Raw genomic sequence first — 26,985 nt, forward strand, 5'->3', positions numbered from 1 at the left:
GCCAGACACATAGTAAACTTTTAGCACCATACCAAACAACTTGTACTAAAAAAAGAAACAAAAATAGGAAGGCATAACACTATTAATCTAAAAATGATGCCTGAGGCCAGGCACCATAATGGTCACTGTGGGAGGGATTAGCAGTATTACTGGGAGACAGAAATAATATATGTGCAAAAGATTGATTAATAATGCAAGAGAGAAATACCATCTGACACAGATAGGATAACAACCTTCACCACCCTTCCAAAGATGCCGTGTCCTAATTCCTGGAAGCTGAGAATATGTTTTATTAAATGGCAAAAGTATTAAGGTTACAGATGGGATTAAGTTTGCTAATCAAATGACCTTAAAATAGAGGGATTATCCTGGATTATTTGTCTGGGCCCAATGTAATCACAAGGGTCCTTAAATATGGAAGTTGGAGGCAGAAAAGGAAGAGTCAGAGTGTGATCTGAAAAAGACTTGACCAGTCACTGCTGGTTTAGAAGATAGAAGGGGCCATAAGCCAAGAAATGCAAGCATTCTCTAGTTGCTGAAAAGCCAAGAAAATTTTCTCCCCTAGAATCTCTAGAAAGCAACACAGCCCCTTTGACACCTTGATTTTAGTCCAAGAAGATATATTTCAAACATCAGACCTTGAGTAATATGAGTTGATAAATGTGTGTCACTTTAAGCATTAAGTGTGTGGTAATTTGTTATAGCAGCAGTAGGAAACTAATACACCATCTATGTCTCAAAGATGAAACAAAGCAGCATTGAGTAATGGACTCTTCTATCATTTAGTTACAAATTAGAAGGCAGTAGTTGAATTCAGTACACATTGAATACTGACTATGTGAGAGGCAAAGCATTAGGTACTGAGATATACTGAACCTTCATGAATGTGATTGACAGTTATTAGATGCTGTTTAGATAGCAGGCTGGCACATTTGATAAGCGGTACTAAATGCCTGAGTATCCTAATTGCCACTTTTCTGTCTTACTCACCCGACCTCCAGGTTTGTCCGTCCTGCAGAAAGTCCTGGACACAGCTGCCGAGAAGAACTGGCAGGTGACAGCAGTCAACATTTTGACAACAACGGAAGAGGGATACCGGATGCTCTTTCAGGACCTGGAGAAGAAAAAGGAGCGGCTGGTCGTGGTGGACTGTGAATCGGAACGCCTCAATGCTATCTTGGGCCAGGTAGTGAACACCGCAAAGGGTCAGGGTAGGTGTGGGAGGGGGTTCAAGAGGGACCTCAGTGACCTTTTGCCTAGGGCAGGCGTCCTCAAACTACGGCCCGCGGGACACATGCAGGTGTTTTTGCCGTTTTGTTTTTTACTTCAAAATAAGGTATGTGCAGTGTGCATAGGAATTTGTTCATAGTTTTTTTTTAAACTATAGTCCGGCCCTCCAATGGTCTGAGGGACAGTGAACTGGCCCCCTGTTTAAAAAGTTTCAGGACCCCTGGCCTAGGGATTACAAAGAGAGTTCTCGATTAGATAAGCCCAGATGCCTCTCTCCTCCCATTCTGTAATTCATAAATTTTGATTGTGAAATTTTATGAAATAGCACAAACAATGGGAGCCTTGACATAGGGCTTCAAATGGTTCTCAGATCGCTGAGCAAAAACGGACTCCCAGTGTTTCCCTTTGTTTTTAAAAAGAAAATTACATTGCAATTTAGTGTTTGCAAAGGGCTATCACATTTAGAAACGCAGCCTGTAGAGCCAGGTTCCTGAGTTCAGCTCTGGGTTCTGTCACTCACTGGTCCAACACTTGGCATCTCATCCATTTGGCCCACTGACCTATTTTAAGAGTCTCAGGAGGCAGCTGGCAGGCACCTCCCTTTTCACTGTTTCCTTGAACACTCTCCTGTGTCTGAAAAGTCAATTGATTGTACATTCTGTGAAAGGGCACTGTAACCTCAACAGTTTTCAGCCAGGTCTCCAAGCTGGTTCTTCCAGTTCTCAGAACTAAAGCATGTGCCCATCATAGAAGTAGCAGGTCTTTGTGTAGGTTACTGTCTTTTTAAATTACATGTGTGCATTCAGATTTGCTTGCAAGGAAGTATATTTTGCAATCATTTTTGAACTGTGCTATGTAATAAAAGATGGTAGTTTTAGGTACATGATGACATGACAAAACATGTTAATGGCCTTCAAGACCTCTGCAGCCTCCATAGGGAATCTCAACACACCAGCTCAGCAATCACTCAGAGGTCTCAGCAATGGAATGGGAGAAATTTTTTAAGTCAGTGATTCTTAAGGCATTAACTCTATGTTCCACTTTTACAAAGTGTGGGTCTGGCCTCTCCTCCAGGAAAGAGAAACCAGCAAAAAATGGTTTTCATTGAGATGGGAGTTCTCTGGTCTGGAATCAAGGGATTTGAATTTCAGTTAAATGAAGCCTAGGGTAATGGTTAAGGACAGAGACCCAGGAGCCAGAGTGGCTAAGGTTCCAACCCCAGCTCTAGTATTTACTAGCTCTGTGACATTGAGTCAATTTTTTAATCTTTCTACATCTCAGGCTCCTGATCTATAAAATGGGTACACTAATAACAGCTTCCCTTTGGCAGCTCCTGTGAGCATTAAAAGGCTCTCTACATGTAAAGCACTCAGAACAGAAAATGATATATGTAAGCATTGCCTATCTTTGCTATTCATACTGCCAACTAGTACTGTCTTCTTGAGTCACTCCCTTTTTAGGGATAAGTGTCCTCATCTGTAAAATAGGAATGAAAGCCCCTTTCCTACAAAGCTGATAACACATTAGATGAGATAGAGGTGGAGAAAGTGCGGAATGATAATTAGGGATTCTTAGTAGACTGATGACTTGTCCTATATCATTCCATAGTAGAGATAACAGTCAGTGCTATTTTCTGAGTGTTTACCATATACCAGACACTATGCCAGACCCATTCCATGTATAGCCTTACTTCATCCTCATACCAACTCTATAAAACAGCTTCTATCAATTCCTCTCTTTTATAAATGAAGAAACAAGGGATTTTGCTTGCCCAAGGACTCACAGCTAACATATAAGAAAAGCAGGAACTCAAACCCAGCTTGTTCTGCCTACAAGGCCCAACCTCTTAAAAATGCATTTTTTAGCTTCTAGCTCCTTTGCCAAAGGACAAACTTGTATTTTGTAAGAATGTGACTTGTTAGTATGGGTATTCCAGATTATATAGTATGTTAACTTTCAAAATTGTTGAATTCTTCTATTCTGGAAAGTAAGACCAAATAGCTGAAAGGCTCTGTACAATACTTGATTTATCATCTGCACTCAACTATTTTCAGGTAGGATGACTAATGGTCAAATTGGGTGAATGATTTGCCATGGGTTCAGACAACTAGTTACTGACAATAATGAGTCTAGAATGTACATCTCCTGACATGCAGTCTGATATCTGGGCATCATCCTGAACTATCAAAACATGCAGCAATTGAGATATTTTTGGTCTAATGTAAGTGTTCTGCCTAAGGAGGGAGATGGTGATTCCAAATTCTAAATAGAATATCAATTGCTTGTTCTGTCTCCAGCCCTCAAACCAGAATATAAGTCAATGAGGGCAGGGATTTTTGTTTTGTTTTGCTTTTTTTCCTGCTGTATCCACTAGTGCAGTGGTTGGCAAACTGTGGCTCGTGAGCCACATGCGGCTCTTTGGCCCCTTGAGTGTGGCTCTTCCACAAAATACCACGTGTGGGCACGCGTGTACAGTGCGATTGAAACTTTGTGGCCCATGCGTAGAAGTCGGTTTTCAGCTCAAAAGAAATTTCAATCGTTGTACTGTTGATATTTGGCTCTGTTGACTAATGAGTTTGCCGACAACTGCACTAGTGCTTAGCACTAGTAGGCATTCCAAAAATGTTTTTTGAGTGAATGAAAAGAATAGGGAATTAATGAAGCCTCAAAGATCCCAAATATGAGATGGGTCTGGCTATCTACAGGTAGCCATTCACTGGATAAGAGCCTTTAAGCTAGAGAGAAGAAAGAGCATATAGAGAAGCCCAGAGGGCATGTGAGGGTGGAAGTTCACAGAATGGCTTAGCAGCTGTGGAAGATGCTGAATGACTACTGGGAAATAGTGACAGGAGGATGAACACAAGATTATGACTATCCTTGGAAAACATTCTAAAGAGTTTCTAGTTTCTGTAAACAGTGGAAAAGCAGTGAAGGTTTATGATCAGGGAGCAGGGTTATTAGAATATAATACTGTATCAATATATGACACCAAATTATATAATACAGTCATTAAGTTCAGAATGAGTTAGAGGTAAGAGAGACCAGGGCCAGGCCAACCATCACATCACCCTGTTTTATTGTCTTCATAGTGCTTCTCACCTACTGAAATCTTGTTCATTTATCTGTTTATATATTTACCATCTGGCTCCCTACTAAAATGTCAACTCAGCTCAGTAAGGGCCTGGGGACCTTGCTTCTCTTGTCCATAGCACAGTGCTTGGCATACAGTTCATGTTCAATAAATATTTGCTAATTGGATTCATTAATCATAGAAGGTTTTACAGAGTAGTTGAGATTAGAACTCAGCCATAAAGGTTATGTATAATAAGAGAGAAAGGAAACAGCATTCCAGACACAAAGATTGTGAATTAAGACCATCCAGTGGAAATGAAATTTGAAGGAATGAGGTCAGTGAAGTAATGTTCCCAAGTGAAATTATAAATTATCTTTGTAACAACTTTCTTAGTTCATAACCCTGTGAGCATTTCATTCTTCATCTGTTTAGTACTGGTCTCCTCCCAGTAAACTGTGACTTCCAGGAAGGCAAGCCCCACTTTCCACAAAATCCCCAGCACAATGCTTGGTCCATAGTAAGAACTTAAATGTTTGTGAAGGGAATGTAGAAAAAGGAGGGAAGGTAGACCACTGGGTAGGTAGAAGAGTAAATGGGTAAAAAGGTTAGTATTAGGTTGAACCATATGAAATTGATACTTTTTATTGGCCACAAGTCATCAATTATCTGCTAGTTTCCTATTTTCAAACTGTAATTTTATCTTGTGGAGATTATAGTTATCCATTGCCTGAGTGTAGTGGGTTTTGAAATATCTTATATCTTTTATTTGCTGATTTGAGTTTATTAGGATCTGAATAGGTTTTTGATAAAGGTATCTCTTTGTTGAAAGGGCAGCAAACCATTTGACAAGAAGATGAAAAAGTAATGAAGAATTATTAATAAAACTATCATCCCAATAGTATTTGAGTTCTGTGGTCTGGAATTTCAAAATCTAACCACTGTTTTTAGGGAACTCATTGTGTGCACTTGCATTTAATTATTCCCTACATAAAAACTATGTGAGATGCTATGCACATACATCCAATTAAGTAGATGTCTGAATGTGGATTTTAATAACCTTGAAAATTTATTCAGTTAGAGAAGAAGCCCAAATAGTTCTCATATGTTTTATGCCTCCTTGCCACAGTGCAGGGGGAGAGGTACTGAGCAGGATGTACTAACCCCAATTTGATTATTAAAAAAAAAAGATATAACTTGCAGGCGGAGTTAGGACTGAACCAAGGCCTGCAGTTCTAGCTATTCCATGGATGGTATGTCTGGTTACCCAAGCAAACCTCTGGGTAGTTCTTTCCACAAATATTTTTCCTGCCCACAATGATTAGGGACAGTCTGCACATTCAGGATAGAGGGATGTTTGAGGACCCTGGTTCTTAATAATTAACCATAATCAGGCAGCCTATGGAGAGGCTCACCAGAGTCAGGTCCCTGTCTTGATATTGCCACCAGACCTCTGTGGGAGCTGGGCAAATCACTTTCCCTTCCCGTACTTCCCATCTGTACAGTGAGGGCTTGGACCAGATGATTCTGACATTCCCTTTCAGCTTCTGGGTTGAGTATCCCATTAATGTCTGAGTACCCAGCTGGTTTAGAAAACACAAAATTCAGGGAAAGAAGGAACTGTATCTGAATATGGTTCATGCAAGGAGTTAAAGGTCAAGAACTGGGGTGGAATCATCCATTTACCCATCTACACACCCATCCATTCATCTGTCCATCCAAGCAGCAGATATCATCATGACAGTGACAGGGAATTCAACACAGCATATGATTCCCACCAGGAGAGTCTCCATGCAGGGGAAAGGCTTTAAGAAAGAAGAGAAGTAGCCCAGCTGGTGTGGCTCAATGGCTGAGCATTAGCCCATGAACCAAGAGGTCACAGTTTGATTCCCAGTCAGGGCACATGCCCAGGTTATGGGCTCAATCCCCAGTAGGAGGTGTGCAGGAGACAGCTGATTGATGTTTCCCTCATTGTTGCTTCATTCTCTCTCTCTAAAATCAATAAAAACATATTTTAAAGAGTACTAAAAGAAATAGAAAAAGAAAGGAGAGAAGTGAAGATTTCAGCTGGGTCCCTGGGGTTACAAAATGCTACTCTACCCCTGGAATCAGACAAAACTGATTTCAAATCCTCTGTCTGCCACTTAATAGCTGGGTAACCATAGGGAGTTTACTTAACCTCTCTGTGCCTCACTTCCTCTTCTGTAAAATGAGGATCTCCAATGCCACCATAATTGGATGGTTGCAATATTGTGGTTGGAGTACTTAGGATAGGGCAGAGCCCACTGTGAGTACTCAATTAATGTTAGTTCCTATTATTATTGCTGTTGTGGCTTTCATTGCTAATATGACTAATGAACCCCTTCCCTTGCGTTTTTGTAGATTATAAAGCTAGAGAAGAATGGCATCGGCTACCACTACATCCTTGCAAATCTGGTGAGTAGAGCACACTGCAGGCGCTCAGCTAATGGTGTTCCCATATTTGGGCCCTCAGATTTCTTCCAGGGTCCCTGGCTGGTGGGAACTGCATGGGTGAAAAGGGCAATTTGGAGATGCAATGCTAAGTCCAGTCAGTATCAAGTTTACCTTTTCCTCTCCACATCCCTGTTTGTCAAACCACATCACTGTTGGCAAACTTCTAAACTCTAAAGCAGCTTCATCAGTCATCTCAATTCTAGCTTTAAGTGACTGCCTCTTGGCAATAAGACAAAATCACCACAAATGATAATTTTATAGTTTATAAACATTTAAACCATAATTATACTAATACAGATGGATCTTTACCCAGAAACAGTTTTCCAACATGAACAATATTATTTCAATTTAATTTTTATTCACCTTTCTATGTGGCATAGATGTTTTCTTTTAAAATTTGTTTTATTTTTTAAGGTATTGCAGGCCTTTTTATGGGATGCAATTATTTTTCATGCTATGAAGATTTGATTCATCAAATAATATTTTGTACATATTAAATTTTATCTAGCAACATGTGCCATTTTGAGTTTGTTTGTTTTTGTGGCCATTATTTCTGGCAGTTCTATTTCTCCTGGGTCATGTTTTGCCTGTCTACCTTCTTTATCATAAAGTGTGATTCTTCCAGCTGTTTTTTCCCCAAAGCTACATGGACTTTCATTTTGCCTTTAGTCCATTTTTCAAGTCCTTTATTGCAATATAATTTATATAGCATGCAGTTGGTTCATTTAAAGTGTACATTTTAATGGTGTTTTATATATTCATAGAACTGTGAAACCATCAACACAATCTTATTTTTAAAAATTTTCATCCCCCAAAAAAGAAATGGAATAACCAGTAGCTGTCACTCTCACTGCATTCCACATTCTCCCAGCTCTAATCAACCATAAATCTACCTTCTAGCTCTATCATTTGCCTATTCTGGACAATGCATGTAAAATGGAATCACACAATACGTGGTCTTTTGTGACTGGCTTCTGTCATTTAGCATAGTGTTTTCAAGGTTCATCCATACTGTAGCATGTACCCCTTTATTCCTTTTATTGCCAAATAATATTCCATTATATGGATATATGTACCACATTTTGTCTATTCATTGGTTGATGGACATTTGAGTTCACTTTTTTACTATTAGAAATAATGCAGCTATGAATAGTTGTGTACAAATTTTTCTTTTGAATATACATCTAGGAGTGGAATTGCTGGATTATAATATGGTAACTATGTTTAACATTTTGAGGAACTCAAAATTGTTTTCCAAAGTGGTTGCATCTCCCATCAAATCAATAACAAATTTTATACTGATTAAAATATTTTAATTAATAACAAATTTTGCCCTGTAACAACTTGAACAATTGTCAGTTTTCCATATTGGTAGCTTTTTCTACAAAACTTTGCTTCTTATTCTGGCTTGTCTTTGCAATTTTCTGTATTTCCACAAGATGTGATTTTTAGCTTTTAATCTATAATAATTCTAGCACATTCAGTTTTAGCCATGTTATTTTGTGTTGGTTATTTCTATGAGTAACTTTAATATTTATTGAACAAAATCATTGATACTTTCTACTTATTTTTGTGTTTTTTTTAATCTTTATTGTTGAACTCTACTTATTTTTGGAATAAAAGTCATTAGTAGAAAAAAGGCATAGTATCTGGGTGTATATAGTATGTTAAGGTCAAAATGCAGGAGTTAAAAATGAGATCAAAACATCTTGCCTAAAAGTTCTGTCATTCTTTCTGGCCTGTTCTCCATCCTTATATCCCTGCCTAACCCTTCTTTCCCCTTTGATTGATCCTTGCCTTGGCTGTCCCAATATTTCAGGCTCAGGACTGGAAAGCAGAAGGGCTTACTGAAATACATTCATTTAGAGTCCCAAGGGTGGGAAACATCTGGCCCGTGGGCCGTATACGGCCTAGGAAATAATTTGGTCTGGCCCTGCCAAGGCATTAGGGGTGAGTTAATTAAATGTCTGACTAAATCTAACATACTAGTTTTTAATCTGATGATTTTGTATGGCCAGTGAATAAAGATATAGGTACCCAAATGGCCCTTGGCAGAGAAAAGGTTCCCCACCCCTGAATTTTTTACCCTGCTGTTAATGGCTAAATATGTTAGTTTTCTCAGGGATGTTTGTATTTTAAATAAAAAGCAGCTGTCCAGAAACTTTTAGGGAGCCAAGAGTCTAACCATTAAAAAAAACCAAAAAAACATTTGCAAGGATAAAATTTTTGACTTTGTAATAAAGAAAACCCTTGATGTCCCTCGAATCCAAGATTCTTAGTGCTAGAAAGGACTTTGAAAGTCAATTCCATTTAAGTCTCATTTGTTTGTAGGAAAACAGAATAAGCAAGGTGGTGTGACTTGGCCAAGGTCACACAGCAAGTGAGTAGTAGAGCTAGGCCTAGCATCACAGTGAGCAAGCAGCACCAAGTGCCTTTCCCACTACTCCAGGGCACCTCTGAGTCCAAACCGTGTGGGTACCCTGCTGCTTGAGAATACAAAGAACAAGGGTGGAGGCATACATAATCACCTCTCCAGGGTAAGACAGAAGTCAGACATCAGCGGCCTCAGAGCCACTGAAAGACCCCAGGTAATTACATCGCCAGCCTCCATCTGTTGCCAAGTGACCCCTTGGTCACAGCATCACCAAGTCAGTACCTTGGTTTTCTGTGTTCTTCTGATCTGCATTCTTCTCTTCTGACCTAATGAGCTCTCAAATTCTTACAACTGCTAGCTAATAGGATGCAAATTGCATATACCATCCAAATACAAGAGACTTTCATGTTCCAATAGATTAGTTGATAATTAGGCTTCAAATTACTAATTAATTCAGTTTGAAACATAGTCAACTATGTGGTGTATGCTTTTCTTCCCCCTTCAGAGGAATAACGAAATTCATCAGATGATAATTTTTAGAAATTCAGCCACATCATTAGCCTGCGGCTGCAGGGAACTGACCCCCTCCCTGAGAGTGTTTCTGATTAGGGTGTAATTATAGAGTTAGAAACCAGGGAAGCTTTGGAAAGGTTGAACAAAAGGAAGGAGCTTCACTTTTTATTTAGCAGTTCTTTCTGAACCTGTCCAAATGCACTGGCTTTAAGAGAGCCAGCAGCCTTCTTCTAACAGATCACTTTGAAGCGACCCAAATAAACAGCTCTGGAGGGGCTGCTGGAAGACAGGCTGGAGGGAGGCTAAAGGTCTGAGAGGAGATCTGCAGGGACAGGGAGTCAAAAACAGGGAGCCAAAACCCTGCTTATTGTTCCAACACCACCCTTAGCTGCCTCTGTGATCTTGGGCATTTCTCCAGCCCTCCCTTTCCTCATCTGTCAATTGGGAATTACAGCTCCTGCTCTAAGTGCTCCTAGTGTCATTGGGGAGACCAAATATGTTGCTAAACGCCACCATGCTTTGAAAAGTTGAAAGTGCTCTGCATAGGTGGGGAATACTTGCTTCATATACTAAATCTACCCAACTTTACATCACATAGTGTGTTTGTATTTATATGATTACTAGAGGCCTGTTGCACGAAGATTCATACAAGAATAGGCCTTCCTTCCTCTGGCTGCCAGCACCAGTTTTCCTCCGGCACCCGGGACCCAGGCCTTCACTCCGGCCACTGCCTTGGCTCTGGCCAGAGTCTTTGCTCCGGCCGGAGCCTTCAGTGTTTGCTCTGGCAGGAGCGCCGTTCCTGTAGCTCCCTCCACCCCTCTCCCTCTCCCTCATAGCAGGTGTCCTGCCCTGCCCGGCCACTCCATGCCTGCATATGCAAATCAACCCACCATATTTGTTGGGTTAATTTGCATACTCACGCCTGATTGGCTGGTGGGCATCACATAGGTATGGTCAATTTGCATATTTCTCTTTTATTAGTGTAGATATGTGTATTCAGATTTTTATATGATAGAGTAGACCTGTATTTATATTTCCATAGCATGGGTATGTCCCTAAAGTGAACTTAAACCATGCAAAACTTGACAAGCTAGGCCATTATTTCTTAAAGAAGCCTCTGGGCCCTGGAGCCCACTAGAGGGCCAAGCTCTCCAGGCTGGCTCTCAGTCCTCCTCCAAACCTCAGGACAGACTCTGTGTTCACTCCCTGCTCTGAGATTGTGGTCAAAACAGACATCTCCAAGTTATAGCATTTACTACCATGATGCATCAGCAGCAAATCTTAGACCAAACTAGGGTCTCTCAAAACAGAGGACTTGTAGGCCCCAACAATGCATCTGCAGAGCCAGTATGAAAAACACCGAGCTAACAGTTAAATGCTTTGATGTCACTAGAACTGCAAACATGAGTACTCAAATCATCAGAGAAATGACCAGAGTATTAATACAAAGCTTATAAAGTGACAGAGCTGGGCTTCTCCTCTTGGTCTATCAAACTCCACAGTCCAAGTGTTTGCCACTGTGCCATCTGACTTCTGAGCATGGGGAATTGGGAGCAGGAACGGGGTGGTGGCCTAAGTTTAAATCTTGCCTATGGTTGCAGCAATTGACCTGGAACTCTGTTGGATAACTGTTCTATTATACACAGATGGCATTTTATTATGATTATAGTGTGTAAGGTAGCTGAAGGAGACATGGTGAGGTCAGGCCATCCTGGTCTTACTGGGATATTTAGGGATCAGGGCCATCAACCGTTTCCATCATGTGGTTGCAGATGAACTTCTGTGAAATGTTTGAGTTGGCGGCTTTGCTCTATGTGGCAGTTCATCCAAGCCCCCAGCTCCATGCTGCTGCCCTTCTGCTGCGTCAGTCCTAAGAGAAACTGTTGTTTAGTCTCCTTGCTCCCTTATGGTGAGAAGTCTGTCTATGCCTTCTGTAAGGCTGAGCATGCCCACTTTCTTCTGAGCCTCTCTTCCCACCATCTCAGTACCACACACAGTCACGTTTAGTTTCTGCAGCCTCTGGTTAAGTGGTACAATAGTTGGGAAAGGTGGCTCTAGGGTGAAACCGACCTGAGTTTAAATTCTGGCTTTATACTTATTAGCTGTGTGACATTAGTCAAGGTACCTACCCTCTCTATTTTATCCTAAATCCCTGGACTGAGAGAAATTGGTTTGTGAGTCCTGAGTGGCTTTTGCAATGTTTGTCAACAGTGGACACCTGTGTGTGGTAGAGGGGGTGTCTGTGTGTTTGTAGATACCCACATGTATAGGTACCTACTTCCCTGGTTTCAAATGTATTTGGATAAGTTAACACTCATGCTTTTTTCCCAAGACAGATGGTGCTTTAGCTGATGTAAGTACAGCTACATGTCTTACTGACTTGGTAGAAACCAGATCAGCTTGTGTGTTACCAGGGATTATAGAGGGTGAGGACACATTAAAGGTTCAGTTGATTAAAGTGAATAAAATAGGAAATGTGAGGACCGTGATGCAGAGAAATGGTTATCTGAGGACACAACTAAGTCCTCAGCCCAGGAATATTCCATGAATTCACATATATCCATATTCATATGCACCTACCTGTGTGACCACAGAATTGTAGATCAAAGCTGGTAGAGCCCTTGAGAGAGAAATGAACTGACTCAGAAGTTTCCAGACTTTTTAGTTTAAAGCTCCAATTTCAAATAGAATCTTGGGGAGATCCCCAGTATGCGAAACAGATAAAAAGCAGAGTTGCTTTGGTAGAAGATGGAGGATGGGGATCTGGTTCCTTGTCCTTCTGCCTTCCCGCAACCAACGTGGTAACCTCTACAATGCCTGCAACCAGAATAGAGTTGGAAAGATCACTGATCCAGCCTAGGTCCTTATTTTGCAGATCAATACACTAGGACCTGGAGAGGATGAGACCATTGCCTAAGGGTGAATAGTTCATGAGGTTCAAAGACAAGACTGAATTTATGTAGTTGCCCTTACAACTGTTTTCCTGACACCTCTTATTTATGACCTATTTCAGAATATACTACACTCACACACCAAAGTCAATGAAAGACCTCTTTTCATCCTAGCCAGTTTGGCTCAGCAGATAGAGTGGCAGCCTGCAGACTGAAGGGTACAAGGTTTGATTCTGGTCAAGGGCACATACCCAGGTTTCGGGCTCAATCCCCAGTGTGGAGCATGCAGGTGGCAGCCAATTAATGATTCTCTCTCATCATTGATGTTTTGATCTCTCTCCCCCTCTTCCTTCCTCTCTGAAATCAATAAAAATATATTTAAAAATAAAAGACTTCTTATAAGTACCGTGCGCTAACCGATTGCACCACTGGAGCTCCTAGAAAAAGACTTCTTTTGTCCACAAGACAAAAACTGAGAGACTGAGAATTGACAGGATGGAAGCTTAAGAGAAAATCATGAAAAGGGCGAGAAAAGACATGTGTTATCTATTCCTTCATTCTTCAGCATGAAGTTAGCAATCGGCCTGCTCCAGGCACTGTGTTGTGGACACCCTGGGGACCAAGGCCCCTGCCCTCTCAGAGCTCACAGTCTCCCAGGGCAGATGAGAGGAACCAGTGCAGTCTCAGAGAGAGAGCTGGAGAGGCCTCTGAGTGATGGAGGTAAAGAGCATACATTAAAGAAGCTGGGGACAAACGTCCTGGTCTCCCAGAAAAATGCTAATTCCTTCTTAGTCTAAAGCTGAAGGGCATTCCAAGTGCTTCACTGCAGAACAGAAGCTAAACAAATCGTATTAATTGGACTAGTGGTCAGGAAGCAGAATGTACAAAGGCTGGAAAACAAGTAGTCTAGTTACTGGCTCTGACTATGTAATTTCTGCCGTCCTCTAGCTGTGTTATGTTGGGCAGACGTTTCTACATTCATTTAAGCCTCAGATTTCTAATTTGAAAAATGGGAATAATGATGTATCCACTTCACAAAATTGTTATGGGAACTAAATGAAATCATACAAATAAAGTACTTAGCACAGTGCCTACTACATGGTAAAGGTTTGAAACATGTTAAGCACTGTGGTTGTTGTTTTTATTATTATTTTAGCCAAAATCTGCCTCCCATGACCTCTGCCCCTTAATTGGTCCAATCTGCCTTCCAGAGCCTCAGAGAAAAAATCTTCTACCTCTTCCCCATGACGGCCCTCTGGGATTCACATACATCCTTCACTCAGCCTCTTAGTCTTCCATTATTTCTTAGGTTGACCATCCCTGTTTTTTCTTTTTCCTTTTTTTTTTTCAAGCATTTCTAATATAACACAACTTTTCAAACTCCACTTCTCTACAACTGTTCTTTCAATGGAGCTGTCATCTGAGAATTGATCTGACAATTTGGGGAAACGTGGCATGTTCAGCTTGTACCATTCAGAGTACAAAGGGCAAGTTCTTTGCTCTGTTCAATCTTACCTCTTTTGGATCTCAAGGGGATGAGATGGAGGAGTGTCTCAGGGATTGTTTAATAAACTTCTCCTTGGCCCGTTTCCCTTAACAATGCTGGATAGTCCTTCTTCCTTCTGACATGTGTAGTGTCTGAACTGGCAGAATGATGAGAGCTGAACAGCTTGGACGTGACCCCTTGAAAGAATTGCAGAGAAAAAGGAAAAACCTGTCTTGACCCAATGCCAATGATGATGATGATTGTTAATATTCATGAAGCACTTACTATATGCCAGACACAGTGCATAAATGTATTCTTTTAAATCTTTCACCAATTCAGTGCTATAGGTGTTACTCTATTTGCAGAGAACTGAGCCTCAGAGAGGTTAAATAACCAGTAAGCACACCTAATCATGTCTTCTGTTTCCAGGTGCACATAATAATTATTAATAGTTATAAGATAGCCCAGAGCCTGGTCATGATCCTTAAAACATTTCCCAGATCTTTACAGCAAGATGAAAGTGTGTCTAATGGAGCTGTAGCATTAAATATCTCTTTAGGATATCATAATTATTTGAAGTGGCCTTTTTATTCTAATCCTTTGAAATTATAATTGACAAATGATAGACAAAATGACTACATTAACTAATTTACTTAATTGAACATTTTTACTCCCATTTTATTCAAATAGCTGGTCAGCATTGAATTGCTTCCTACCCACAATGAGTATATCGGGGAGACAGATTCCAATCCCAGCTAATCTTCTAAACCAGTGGTCGGCAAACTCATTAGTCAACAGAGCCAAATATCAATAGTACAACGATTGAAATTTCTTTTGAGAGCCAAATTTTTTAAACTTAAACTTCTTCTAACGCCACTTCTTCAAAATAGACTCACCCAGGCCGTGGTATTTTGTGGAAGAGCCACACTCAAGGGGCCAAAGAGCCGCATGTGGCTCGTGAGCCGCAGTTTGTCGACCACGGTTCTAAACCATCATACAATCATAGGCCACAAGTCTCTTCTCTGCCTCTCAGTTTCCCTGTCTGTACAATGAGGGGATTGATCTGATGTCCAACATCTTTCCTTCAGATGTCAGTACACTATGGCTCCTGGGTCAAAGTCAACAGCCACCTGATTTTGTTTGGCGTATGAGTTAAGAATAGTTTTTACATGTTTAAATTATTTTTTAAAAAGTTAGAAGAATAATGGTATTTCATGACATGTGAAAACTATATGAAAAGTATGTGACATTTATTGGGACACAGCCATGCTCATTCATTTACTATTGGTGATGGCTGCTTTCATTCTACAATGGCAATATTAAATAGTTACAACAGAAATCATATGGTCCACTAAGCTTAAAACATTCACAATCTGTTCCTTTACAGAAAAATTTGCCAACCCCTGGTATAGATGTAGGGTAAGTAGACAATAATAGACTTCAGATCTATCAGAGGCCTGGGAAATGTCTAACCAACCTTATGATGTTGGCTTCAAAAAAAGAAACCTAGTGTGCTCTCTCACAAATGTTCCTTTAAGACAAAAAGCTATACTCTTTGGCAGGATAAGACATTTATTTTGGGCTATTAACTGCATCAACCACACTGCCTGATGTTCTTTGTCTGGGGCAATCTGGAAACACCATCCTAAAGCTAAGCTCATATGTTCCTTCACTGGCAAGACAATGTAACACACTGGTGAAGAAGACAGATTTTATGGTTGAACCACCACTTTAATCCTTGCCTGCTGTATGATCTCAGAGGACTTTCTAAAGGTCTCTGAACCACAGCTCCTCAACCTAAAATTGAGATGAATACCCACTCATTTATGCCTATGGTGCATGTTCCAGTGCCTCCTGTGCATGTTCACCTCTCAGGGTTGTGTGGGGGATTAAATAGAATTGTGCATGTAAAGCATTCAATAGAATGCCTGCCTCAGGATAAGAGCTTAAGAAATGTTTGCTAGTAAAATAAATCTAGAGGCAACTGTCAACTGATTATTTCATTTTTCATTTTTAAATGAAAGGAACTTCATAATTCTCAAAAGGTTGTTTAGATGAAGTTACAGAATGTATAGTAAGAGGCATTTTTGCCATTATTGTTGTTTGTGTTATTTTTATGAGCAATGTTTCTGGAGCTGTGTTTCAGTAGAGCATCTAACATCACCAATGTTAATTCCAGGCCAAAAATAACAAATTAAACAGGGCCCCCTTAACAGATCATAACAAAATTCAATAAATGCAAGACTTCTCTTCCCTTTTCTGCCACTACCATTCCCTCCCACTTTCCAGGAACTAACAGATAATCTCTACCCAGCAAAGTGCTTCAGAATTATCTAGGGATCTATTTTTATTTTTAAATGGTATGAAAAAGAAAATATATTCACTTAGTACATGTATAACAGAAGGGTATAAAATAAAAAGCAAATGCCTGCTTTCTCCAATCTCACTTCTCAGAAATAATATTTTAAACCTTCTCTGTGTTTAGTGATTATGGCCATTTCCTCCACATGTCTACATAATATGTCTATGCCTGTTTTTCTTGCTTTATCAAATTTAATCATGTCAATGACTCCCCATTAGAAAGATAATGAATCATTTTATACTACTCCCCACATCCTGTCCTCAATGTTTGTTAGTTATGCTATTACTTGAAATTCTTCTAATGACTGACTTTATAATTTTAACATATTGAACCTTGGTTTTTGATTCACCAGCATTAGAGGTCTGGAAAATACAGATATACAGTCTCCAGGCGGCTGAATGACAATCCTTAGGGATGGCTATTTTGCAAAAGCTCCCTAATGTATTCTGATGTACCCCTCAGGTTAAGGACCTTTATCCTGAGAGCCTGCAGTACACCAGACAGTTTATTTGCACTTGAATGAAAATGATAGGCACAGCATTCTTCTCATGTCACCCATTCATCAGTCACTCATGGGACTGTGTGAAATGCTACAAAGATGCTGAAAAAGCTGACAGGAGCATAGTGACCAAGCAGGTCATCACAAAACCCCGTTTTTTATAAGAGACAAAGTCACTTTATGAATGGAAGCATCTGCTGCAGCACTGGAGGGACAGTGGAAGGAGTGCAGGTTTAGGAGACCTGAGTTCTCATATTGAATAATTTGAAAAGGAGCATCTTGTAGATGAATTTTATTTTTTATTCAGCAGTCATAGTGTACAGAGAAAAGCATTCAGTATTTGGGGAAACATTATAAAATAGACAATATGGCTCAAAGAGAGTAGTGAGGATCAAACTTCATAGTTTGAATCTTTAATAGAATGTAATTAGCAATGCTTCATCTTTATACAATCCTATCTAAAAAAAGAGTAATATGCAAATTAACCACCACTCCACTACACTCACAAGCCACGCCTACCAGCCAATCAGGAGCGAATATGCAAATAAATCCAACCAAGATGGCTACTGCCACAGAGAGCAGGAGGGAGGCTTGGGTTTCCCCGGCAATGGAGAAAGCCAAGCTTTCCGCCTGCCCTTGCCGGCCTAGGACTCCACTCAAGGCTACAAAGTTTCAATGATAAAAGATACATAAATCCAAACAGAAATGGCAGCAGCCACGGAGCTGGAGAGAGCAGGAGGGAGGCTTGGGTTGCCCCCGTTGATTGAGGAAGCCAAGCTTTCCTCACATCCTGGCTGGCCCAGGCCTCCGCTTAAGGCTACAAAGTTTCAATTATAGAAGATAAATAAATTCCAACAGAGATGGCTGCCGTCATGAAGCAAGCAGGAGGCTTGGCTCTGCTCCAGGCTACAAAGTTTCAATTGTAGAAGATAAATAAACCCCAGATACCAGGGCCTCTGCTTGGGTCGCCAGGGGGCGTGGCCGGCCTGCAAATACCCACAGGCCCCTCGCCCAGGCTGCCCCACGCCCCAAGGGAACCCCCACCCTGATCTGGGACACCCTTCAGGGCAAACCAGCTGGCCCCTACCCATGCACCAGGCCTATATCCTATCTAATAAAAGAGTAATATGCAGATTGACCATCAATCCAACACACAAGATGGCTGCCCCCATGTGGTCAAAGATCCTGCCCTCATGTGGACACAAGATGGCCACCACAAGATGGCCAGCAGGGGAGGGCAGTTGGGAGGGACCAGGCCTGCAAGGGAGGGCAGTTGGGGGCGATCAAGCCTGCAGGGGAGGGCAGTTAGGGGTGTCCAAGCCGGCAGAGGAGGGAAGTTGGGGGTGACCAGGCCTGCAGGGAAGGGCAGTTGGGAGGGACCCAGGCCTGCAGGGGAGAGCAGTTGGGGGGGACCAGGCCTGCAAGGGAGGGCAGTTAGGGGCAAACAGGCTGGCAGGGAAGCAGTTAGGCATCAATCAGGCTGTCAGGGGAGTGGTTAGGGGGTGATTAGGCTGGCAGGCAGGCGAGCAGTGGGGAGCCAGCAGTCCGGGATTGTGAGAGGGATGTCCGACTGCCCGTTTAGGCCTGATTCCACTGGGATCGGGCCTAAACGGGCAGTCGGACATCCCTTGAGGGGTCCCAGATTGGAGAGGGTGCAGGCTGGGCTGAGGGACAACCCCCTCCCCTGCCCCGTGCACGAATTTCATCCACCAGGCCTCTAGTATATAATTAATAGCACAGATGAAGCAAATATAAAAGTACTAATTACCAAATATTATCTCCCAAGGTTTTTTTTTTAAATAAAAACAGCCCAAAAATTTAGAAAATTATGTAATTAAACCTTGTTTAATGAGCGTGCTCAGGGGAATAAAGTGAGTTGAATTTTCCAGTTAACAGGAGGACAAATAGTTAACACCTTTATTTCCCCTGCATAGTCAAGAACACATTTCTGAATTGGAAGAGTATTCTCTTGCATTACGGGGAAATCAAGTTTAGTAATAATAAGAGACTCATTTCCCTGATTTTGTCTCTTTTACCTAATATCACAGATAAGGGCTTGTCTTATCAATCTTTGCCCACTCTTTCTCAGGGGAGCAGAGGAATTCAGTCAGGGGATCCCATCAGTTTGATTAGATGTAGCTGAGATTTGGCTCCAGTAACCTTGTAATCAGACATTCTGGTGGTGGAGTCAAGTGGCATTTATCCTATATAATAAAAGCCTAATATGCAAATTGACCGAATGGTGGAACAACCGGTTGCTATGATATGCACTGACCACCAGGGGGCTGATGCTCAACACAGGAGCTGCCCCAGCCTGCAGGCCCCAGGCCAGCCAAGGCAGGTGCCAGCAGCCCCCCCCCCCCCCGATTGCCCCACATCACCCTGCACAGGGAGGCAACCAGAAGCGGTGGGGGGCAGGACTGGCCAGTGGGCAGTGCCAGGCCGACCAAGGCGGGTGCCAGCAGGGGCCCTCCCAATCGCCCCACTGGTCGCCCCACAGATTGGCCCTGATTGCCAGCCTGGCCTAGGGACCCTACACGTGCACGAATTTCATGCACCAGGCCTCTAGTGTTTGAATAAACTCTGCCATTTCCCTTGGCCTCCATTATGTTCAAGATGGGGCAGTCAGTATCAACTGCCCAGGAGCTTGTTACGCATTTTCAAATGACAGAGTTTGACTGCGGAAGATCATTTCAATTTCATTCTCTCAATAGTTATTTTATGAACAAAATGCTCTTTTTAAAGTCTCTAAAAATTATGGGAAATCTCTCGACTATGGATTAGCTTTTAACCAGTGGTGGGTTAGCTGTGCTCTTAAGTAGTATAATGTCTTCAAATGCATATTGAGTACAGGAACCTAATTCTGATTTCATCTGTGGTAACAGCTTGCTAAAACCATGTGCAAATCAGTAGACCTCTGTGAAAGTCTGGAAACTATGGCTATGGGCAAAATTAATCTCAAAAGATGTTTCCAACCTGAGCTTCTCTTTCCAACCAATGAAAATTATACACTGGCATTTGCTGCCTGCTGATCGTATTTCCCCTGGCTAATCAGCATTCTTGCTTGAGGAAAGTCTCTGGCTTTTATTCATTCACTCAACAAGTATATATTAAGCATCTACACTGTGCCAGGCACTGTTCCAGGTGCTAGGTTCTGGGAAGCATTAGTGAACAAAACAGAAAAGGTCCCTGCCCTCATGGAATTGACATTCCAATGGGAGGAGAGAAGACAAGGGAACAAATAGTGAAGGAGATAACCGCAAATGGTGTAAATACTCTGCAGAAACCCTAACAGGAAAAAAACTGGATAGACTGAGTGTTGGTTGTAGCTTGATCAAGTTCTCCCAAAAGCGAGTCTTAAGACAAGGATTTAAGTACAAGTACTTTCTGTGGGTGCCAATGCTAGAAACAAAAGCAGGGAATTAGGGACGTGAAGTAGGGAAGAGATGATCATTAAAGGCTCATTATCAAGGCACTTACTCCTGCGGGGTACAGGAACTCAATTCATTCGGGGATCTGCAGGCATGGTGTAGAGCACACTGCAGCATTATTCCACCCCAGAGGGGAGAGGATTCTGGAGTATTGATCTGCTAACTCTCCATCTATCATCAGTTAAGAGCTTCTCTGGGCATATTAACTCCCTGACACATCTGGCTTACCTTACACACAGGTGAAGTAACAGGTATTTGCAGTTAGTCTAAAAAGTAGACTGTCAGTGTATGAAGGGGGGTGGAAATGAGCAGGACACCAACAGCATTGGCCACAGGGTGAAAATTGGATCTTAGCATGCAAGGTCAGGAAAGACCTCTCTGAAGAGATGGCATTTTAGCTGACATGCAAAAGATGGAAAGGAACCATTCAAGGAAGACACGCTTCCAGAATAACTAGGACAAGGGCTCTGAGTGAGACTGAGCTTGGTTTGTTTATAAAATACAAATAATAAAGAATCAGATAACTTTAGAGGCAGAGGGTCTGGGGAGTATCTTTGAGTCATGAAGTTGTTTATGGCTAGATCTTTTAAATAACGAAACTAGATCAGCCCGGCCAGTGTGGCTCAGTGGTTGAGCATTGACCCATGAACCAGGAGGTCACAGTTTGTTTCCTGGTTTGGGCACATGCTTGGGTTGTGGGCCCAATCCCCAGAAGGGGGCTTGTAGGAGGCAGCTGATCAATGATCTCTCTCATCTTTGACGCTTCTATCCCTCTCTCCCTTTCCCTTCCTTTCTCTGAAATCAAGAAAAACATATATAGGGAGAAAAATGAAAATATATCAAGTCAGGAAGAAATTAAGAGACTTGGACAGGCAGAGCTGGGACTAGTGCTCAGGGCTCCTGGCTGCCAGTTCAGGACTCTGCCCACCCTCAATCCATCAACTACTTCCCCTGCTCATTTTCCAGTTTCACCCATTAGGATTTGACAGTTTTTCCAAGCCTTGGAGCCCACAGAGCACTGACATTATGATCACAGCTTAAATCCCTGCAGTGGGCCACCAACAATACCTGAAAAGAAACCCAAATCACAAAGCTCTATGTGAGCAGCTTTGGGCTACCACTCTGACTGCATTTCTAGCCCTTTCTTCCTCTCACTCACAATGCTACAGCCATACCAACCTCCTCAGTTTCTGGAACATGCCAAGCATCCTCCCACCTCTGAGCCTTTGCTCAGAATGTCCTTCCCCAGATGTCCCCATAGCTCACTACAAGGTTTCCCTTCACTCATGTCCCTGTGCCAACACCACCTCTTCAGGGAGGCTCATCCTGATCTTACCTGCCAAAGCATGGCATCACCCTCCTCTCCTCATCCTCTTGTCCAACTTTATCTTTTGCCATATGACTCATTGCTACTGCCTAGTCTCCTAGATGATACTATTTATGCTATGCCACATATTTACTTGTTTGTTTATTATCTCTCTTGCTCACTAGAATATAAGCTTCATAAGAGAAGGAACTTGTTTTATTCACTATTAGAATAGTGCTTCACAGGTTCTCAAAAATGTTTGTTGCATGAGGAGTGAGTGAGCAAACAGCTAATTCAGTGAATTGCCTTGGTGCAAGTCGATTTTCCAACTGCATCTCAGTTTCTATATTTGGCAAATAGACATATAATGTCTACTTTATAAACTCATAAAGGGAAATGAGGCTGTAGATATGAAAGTACTGTACATTATAGATTATACAAATACAAGATTTCCTGTTTAAGTTGAAGGCTTCCTGAGTTAAAATGAACTTCACCAAATCGGGAGGAAAGTTTCTTTCTGACTAAAGAATCCTTTGTAGATGTTACAGTTGTGCAGGCTTCATTGAGTAAAGATCTAGTCTGTGGTACAAGAAAGAGCACAGGGCAAGGGATGATCAGAATCCAGCCTCTTCCACAGACTTGTGTGGCTTTGGGGAGTCCACAGGGCTTGGATTTCAGATTCCCCTTCTCTCAAAGGGGTGGAGGGTGGGGGTGGGAGAGGAGACAACCTCCTATGTTTCAATTCTCTTCTGTATCTATGGCATCATAATAATCCAAGCCACCATTTATTGATCACTCCGTCTGCACTATGCACTTGACATGCATCATTACGTTGCTTTTTCTCCCCAATCACCTACCCTCCATTACTGAGACAAGAAACCATCAGGTAACTTAGTACAATGTAGCATCACTAATAGCTATGAGTAGCAGAGCCATTACTTCAACCAAGTACCGCTGGCTCCTGAGCAAGCACTCTTAACCACTGTGACAACTTGGTGCACAAACTAAGGAATAACCGAGTTCAGAAGGAAGGGAGGCACAACTGCCTCTCTATTAAGTTGGTTCCACCTTCTGGAACAGTTTGGAAAATCCTGTGATTCTGTAACATGGTTAAATGGATTTATCCAGGCAACATGTTCTGACTTCTTCCTCCTCCTCCCTGCACAGGGTTTCATGGACATTGACTTAAACAAATTCAAGGAGAGTGGAGCAAATGTGACAGGTTTCCAGTTGGTGAACTACACAGACACCATCCCAGCCAAGATCATGCAGCAGTGGAAGAATAGCGACTCTCGAGACCACACCCGGGTGGACTGGAAGAGACCTAAGGTGAGGAGATGGGCAGCAGAGAGTAAACGACCAAACTGGCCCCGTGGCCGGCCTCCGATTTCTGTACAATGTTAGCCATTCAAGGACAGGCTTTCTAAGATAAACAAGCTAAGGAAAAGATATCCATAATGACTGAGGGTCCAAAGATCAGACAATCCAGAATGACAATGGTTTTAACAAAAGAGACATTTTGTTTTTCTCTCATATAAACAAAATTCAGAAGTCAGCAATCCAGGGCTTATATAACAGATCTAAATCATCAAACACTCAGTCATCTTCTGTTTTCTTATTCTGCTGTCCTCAGCTTTTGGAGCCACCTTATAGCCCAAAATGGCTGCTGAAGCTCTAACCATTACCATAGTAGTCTACCCAGCAGGAAGGAGAACAGGAAAATAAAAAGCACAATTGTTTCCTTTAAGAGCCCTCTTCAGAAGTTACACATAGATCTTCCACCCACATGCTACTGGCTATGTCTTAGAAACCTAGCCCCAGCTAGCTACAGTGAAGGCTGAAAAAAGGCATCTCTGTTCTGTGCAGGGGCACCATTTTGCACAGCTCTAGAGGTATGCTGTTCACATTTTGTGTTTGTTGATTGAGCTTCCTTGAGTTGTGCAGTGAGCCGGCCCTTATTCTGGTCAGCCATGTACCCAGCTAAAAATCAGAGAAATCTAAATAAGCAATATCAAGCACTTGACTGCCTCAGAGAGACAACTCCCAATTATCATGCAGACTGTCTGCTGCCCACTTCCCAGCAATGCAGCTCTAAATCCTGCAGCCCAAATCTATTTTGTTTGCTATTTGACAATGGCTTAGAATACGGGCAGAAGGTAATTTTTCGTTCCCATGTCATGGCAGTGACTCTGTGGATCACTGCATTGAGCAGGATCCTGAGGCCAGATTTGTTTATCTGGGAAATCAGGGAATCCTCTGTGACTTTCTGTTGTCACTAGGTCAATCTTTTTGTGAATGGCAGGACATTTAACTGGGATGTGTCTCCTCCCACTTTTACTCAAACCCACTTAGCAATTCAAAATGAAGATGTATTTCAATATGAACCTAAGCAAACAAAATCACAGATGTGCTTTAAAGCAATGAGCAAACCACATAGCAGTTAATAAATTAATATGTAAATACCCCAGTTTTGAAAAGAGTGGAGCAGACTATAAAAATAGCAAAATGTAATATGTACATATTATATCAAATGTGATAGAATCGAAGTTAAAAACTGGAAAAAATACTTATATATTCATCCTACAACCCTCTGTTGTGAACTTTGAATGTGCCAGAGAACATGCTAGGCACTGGGGACTAATTAACAAAGATGACAAACGTGAGTCCCAAAGCCAGGAAATATTATCCTGGACGGTTATCCTGGTTCTGTTTCATCAACATCTTATCCTCCTTTAGGCAAGAGAGGGGGGGGGGGGGGGGCGGGGTGGAATGAGAGTTATCATGAATAAGCACAAGGGGAAAGTTTGTAAACCTGCCCCTGGGGTGAGTCACATGTAAAAATAGCTAAGTGCTTACCCTTCCTGGATTATTTTTTGTTTTAATGTCACAAGGGATGGTGGAATAAACAGCTCCTCTGAGTTCCCAATCTGTGACTTGAACATGGAGAAAAGCAACTGTATTTTCATGGACTCTATCCGATGATTATGATGTGTTGAATTTAATCTATGCATTCTTTTTTTCCTCCAATGAGCTAACATTATAAAATTGCAAGACTGCACACGAAAATCTAGAATCCCAGCTTTTCTTCCAAAGTCACAGCCAGCAAGACACAGTTCAGGAGGGCAATATTGGCTAGCAATTCACAGAAGCCCCCACGTAAGGGGCAGGCACCTCCTGGTTCACCACTGCCTCCCTCCCATTCCCTGTATCTGGCCCACTCCAGGCATTCTCGTCACCGGGAAGCATCTACCCAAATACAGCTCCCCCCTGCCTCCCTATCAGTGCTGTCACCTAACCGTCTCCATTCCTCCCAACAGTACACCTCTGCGCTCACCTACGATGGGGTGAAGGTGATGGCTGAGGCTTTCCAGAGCCTGAGGAGGCAAAGAATCGACATATCCCGCCGGGGAAATGCTGGGGACTGCCTGGCTAACCCAGCTGTGCCCTGGGGCCAGGGGATCGACATCCAGAGAGCCCTTCAGCAGGTGAGACTGGCAGTGGCTGCCCATCTTCTGGGAGCCTCACAGGGCACTTTGGCATGTGTCAGCTGGAATGTTGCTATTTAAAAGAAAAGGTGGAGCATGCCTATTTGGAACATCACTGCACTGTGTGTGGCTCTTGGCATTACATGGAAGCTCATGAAGAAATTAAAAACAATAGTATGGAATAGTCATTCCTGGTAGTGTAAAAGCTATATTTTCTGCTTAGGGAATATGCCGGCGATTCCGTATTTGGAAAGGGGACTTGAAATACACAGGGATGAGACTGAACCACTTCGGTGGTCTCCTGGAGACTCTCCCGTCTTGCCCCGGCTTTCGGGATTTCTTCATGACCTTTGATCTCTGTGCACATTTCATGAAGGAGCCCTGACAGTGTTTCTCAGTACTTGAGATTCAACTTCCTTGCTTCTCAGCATTGCAGTCATTAATTTTGTTTGCACTTAAGAACAGTTAAAGAGCAGGGATAGAAAAATGGTCATGCCCACTCCAATCAATTGGCTATGCAAAGGATTTTGGGGCTGAATCTAGATTCAACAGGGAAGAGTATAAATATCCAATTAGTAATATGTCTTCTGTAGAAGTAAGATGAAACAATTATACACGTGGGCTCTATATTTAACATTCCTGACTTAGAAGATCCTCGGAACTTGCCCTCATCTGCACAACCCTTTTAACTGCCTTGCCTCTCCCATCTTAATGATGTCCCTGGAAGGATATTCTGATGCCACCATGACAGTGATGCAGCCTAGAAAGCAACCTGGGTGGCAGGAAGGGCTCTGAACCAGGAAGCAGGAGAGCTGGGTTCCAAGTTCAGCTGGGTCCCTGGCTCTCTGGGTGACCTTGATATACTCTCTGTGTGGCCTTGAGATTATTCAGATCCCCTACAGACTTCCCTTTATTTAGTCATGACAATGAGGAGGTGGGAGAGGGAAGGTTCCTGTGTCACAACTGCCTCTAAGAATTCCAAGTATCTAATTAATTTTCCTGTGGTCTAACCCACATCTTTCTGGTTGTAATGTATACTCATTCTTCTGCTTCTGCCTTCACTAGGATTTTTGAGGAGGCAGTTACCTTAGTCAAAAGAATAATGATTGCTTTTATTTGTCTTGGAGTCAAGACAGGTGCCTGCCTCTCCAGCAGCCAATCACTGCTCCCTGACAGCATGCCCATGCCTGGGCCATGCACTGGGGCTGATAACAGAAGGCAAGAGCTGCCTGCAAGAAATTTCCTTCCGTCTCTACTGGGGGTGGGGAGGAACTAGTCACAAAAACAAAAATGAAAATAAAACCCAACATTCTGACCCTAAGATCAACTGTTCAAACTGATTCCTTTTCAAAATCCTGGTTAAGTACCCACAATCACTAGAATATATTGCTGAAAGAGGTCTTAGAGAGTAATGATGTAATGATGTCCATTTTCCCTCACTTTGTAGCTGAGGCAGCCAGCCCAGAGTGGGCAGTGACTCGGAGTTACACAGCAGCTTAGCAAAGGTTGGACCAGACCTCATCCAGGGCTCCTCTCCCCAATCCAGGCCTGTCTTGTGGCCCAAGGGGCCTTTGCTTGTACACACTGACCTCTGAGACCTTCCCACTTACAGACATGGCCACTGTCTCTTCACTTTGCTTTCCAGACCCATCTCTTGAAGTAGTCATAGCACTAGGGAACAACTGTGTGCCCACAAAGGGCTGGGTAAGTCCCAGTGACATTCAGTCCTTAGTACAAGGGTTAGGGGCTCAGGTCATTGCCCTGACCACTGGCCTTTGAGTCACACATTAGCCGGGGACCTGTGGTTCCACTTCTGTTACAGATGGAATGTGTGTGACTTAGGCCTGGAGGCCCAGCACCAGC

At 42.4% G+C, this 26,985-nt stretch overlaps 1 protein-coding gene across 4 annotated transcripts in view; it reads left to right on the forward strand.

The window, feature by feature from the left end:
• GRIA1 (glutamate ionotropic receptor AMPA type subunit 1) overlaps positions 1 to 26,985 on the forward strand; it is a gene marked incomplete at both ends in the record, with an annotated part of 282,453 nt that overhangs the window by 153,808 nt on the left and 101,660 nt on the right. For 3 of the 4 annotated variants that reach the window (XM_079773354.1, XM_079773353.1, XM_079773356.1), the window contains 4 exons: positions 1,002 to 1,186; positions 6,683 to 6,736; positions 22,805 to 22,966; positions 24,955 to 25,122. In XM_079773354.1, coding sequence (XP_079629480.1) covers positions 1,002 to 1,186; positions 6,683 to 6,736; positions 22,805 to 22,966; positions 24,955 to 25,122 — 569 coding nt within the window. The remainder of the gene's footprint in view (positions 1 to 1,001; positions 1,187 to 6,682; positions 6,737 to 22,804; positions 22,967 to 24,954; positions 25,123 to 26,985) is intronic. The other variant, XM_079773355.1, reaches the window with a different exon arrangement.

Source organism: Cnephaeus nilssonii, assembly GCF_951640355.1.
Source record: "Cnephaeus nilssonii genome assembly, chromosome: 5".
Lineage (NCBI taxonomy): Eukaryota > Metazoa > Chordata > Mammalia > Chiroptera > Vespertilionidae > Cnephaeus > Cnephaeus nilssonii.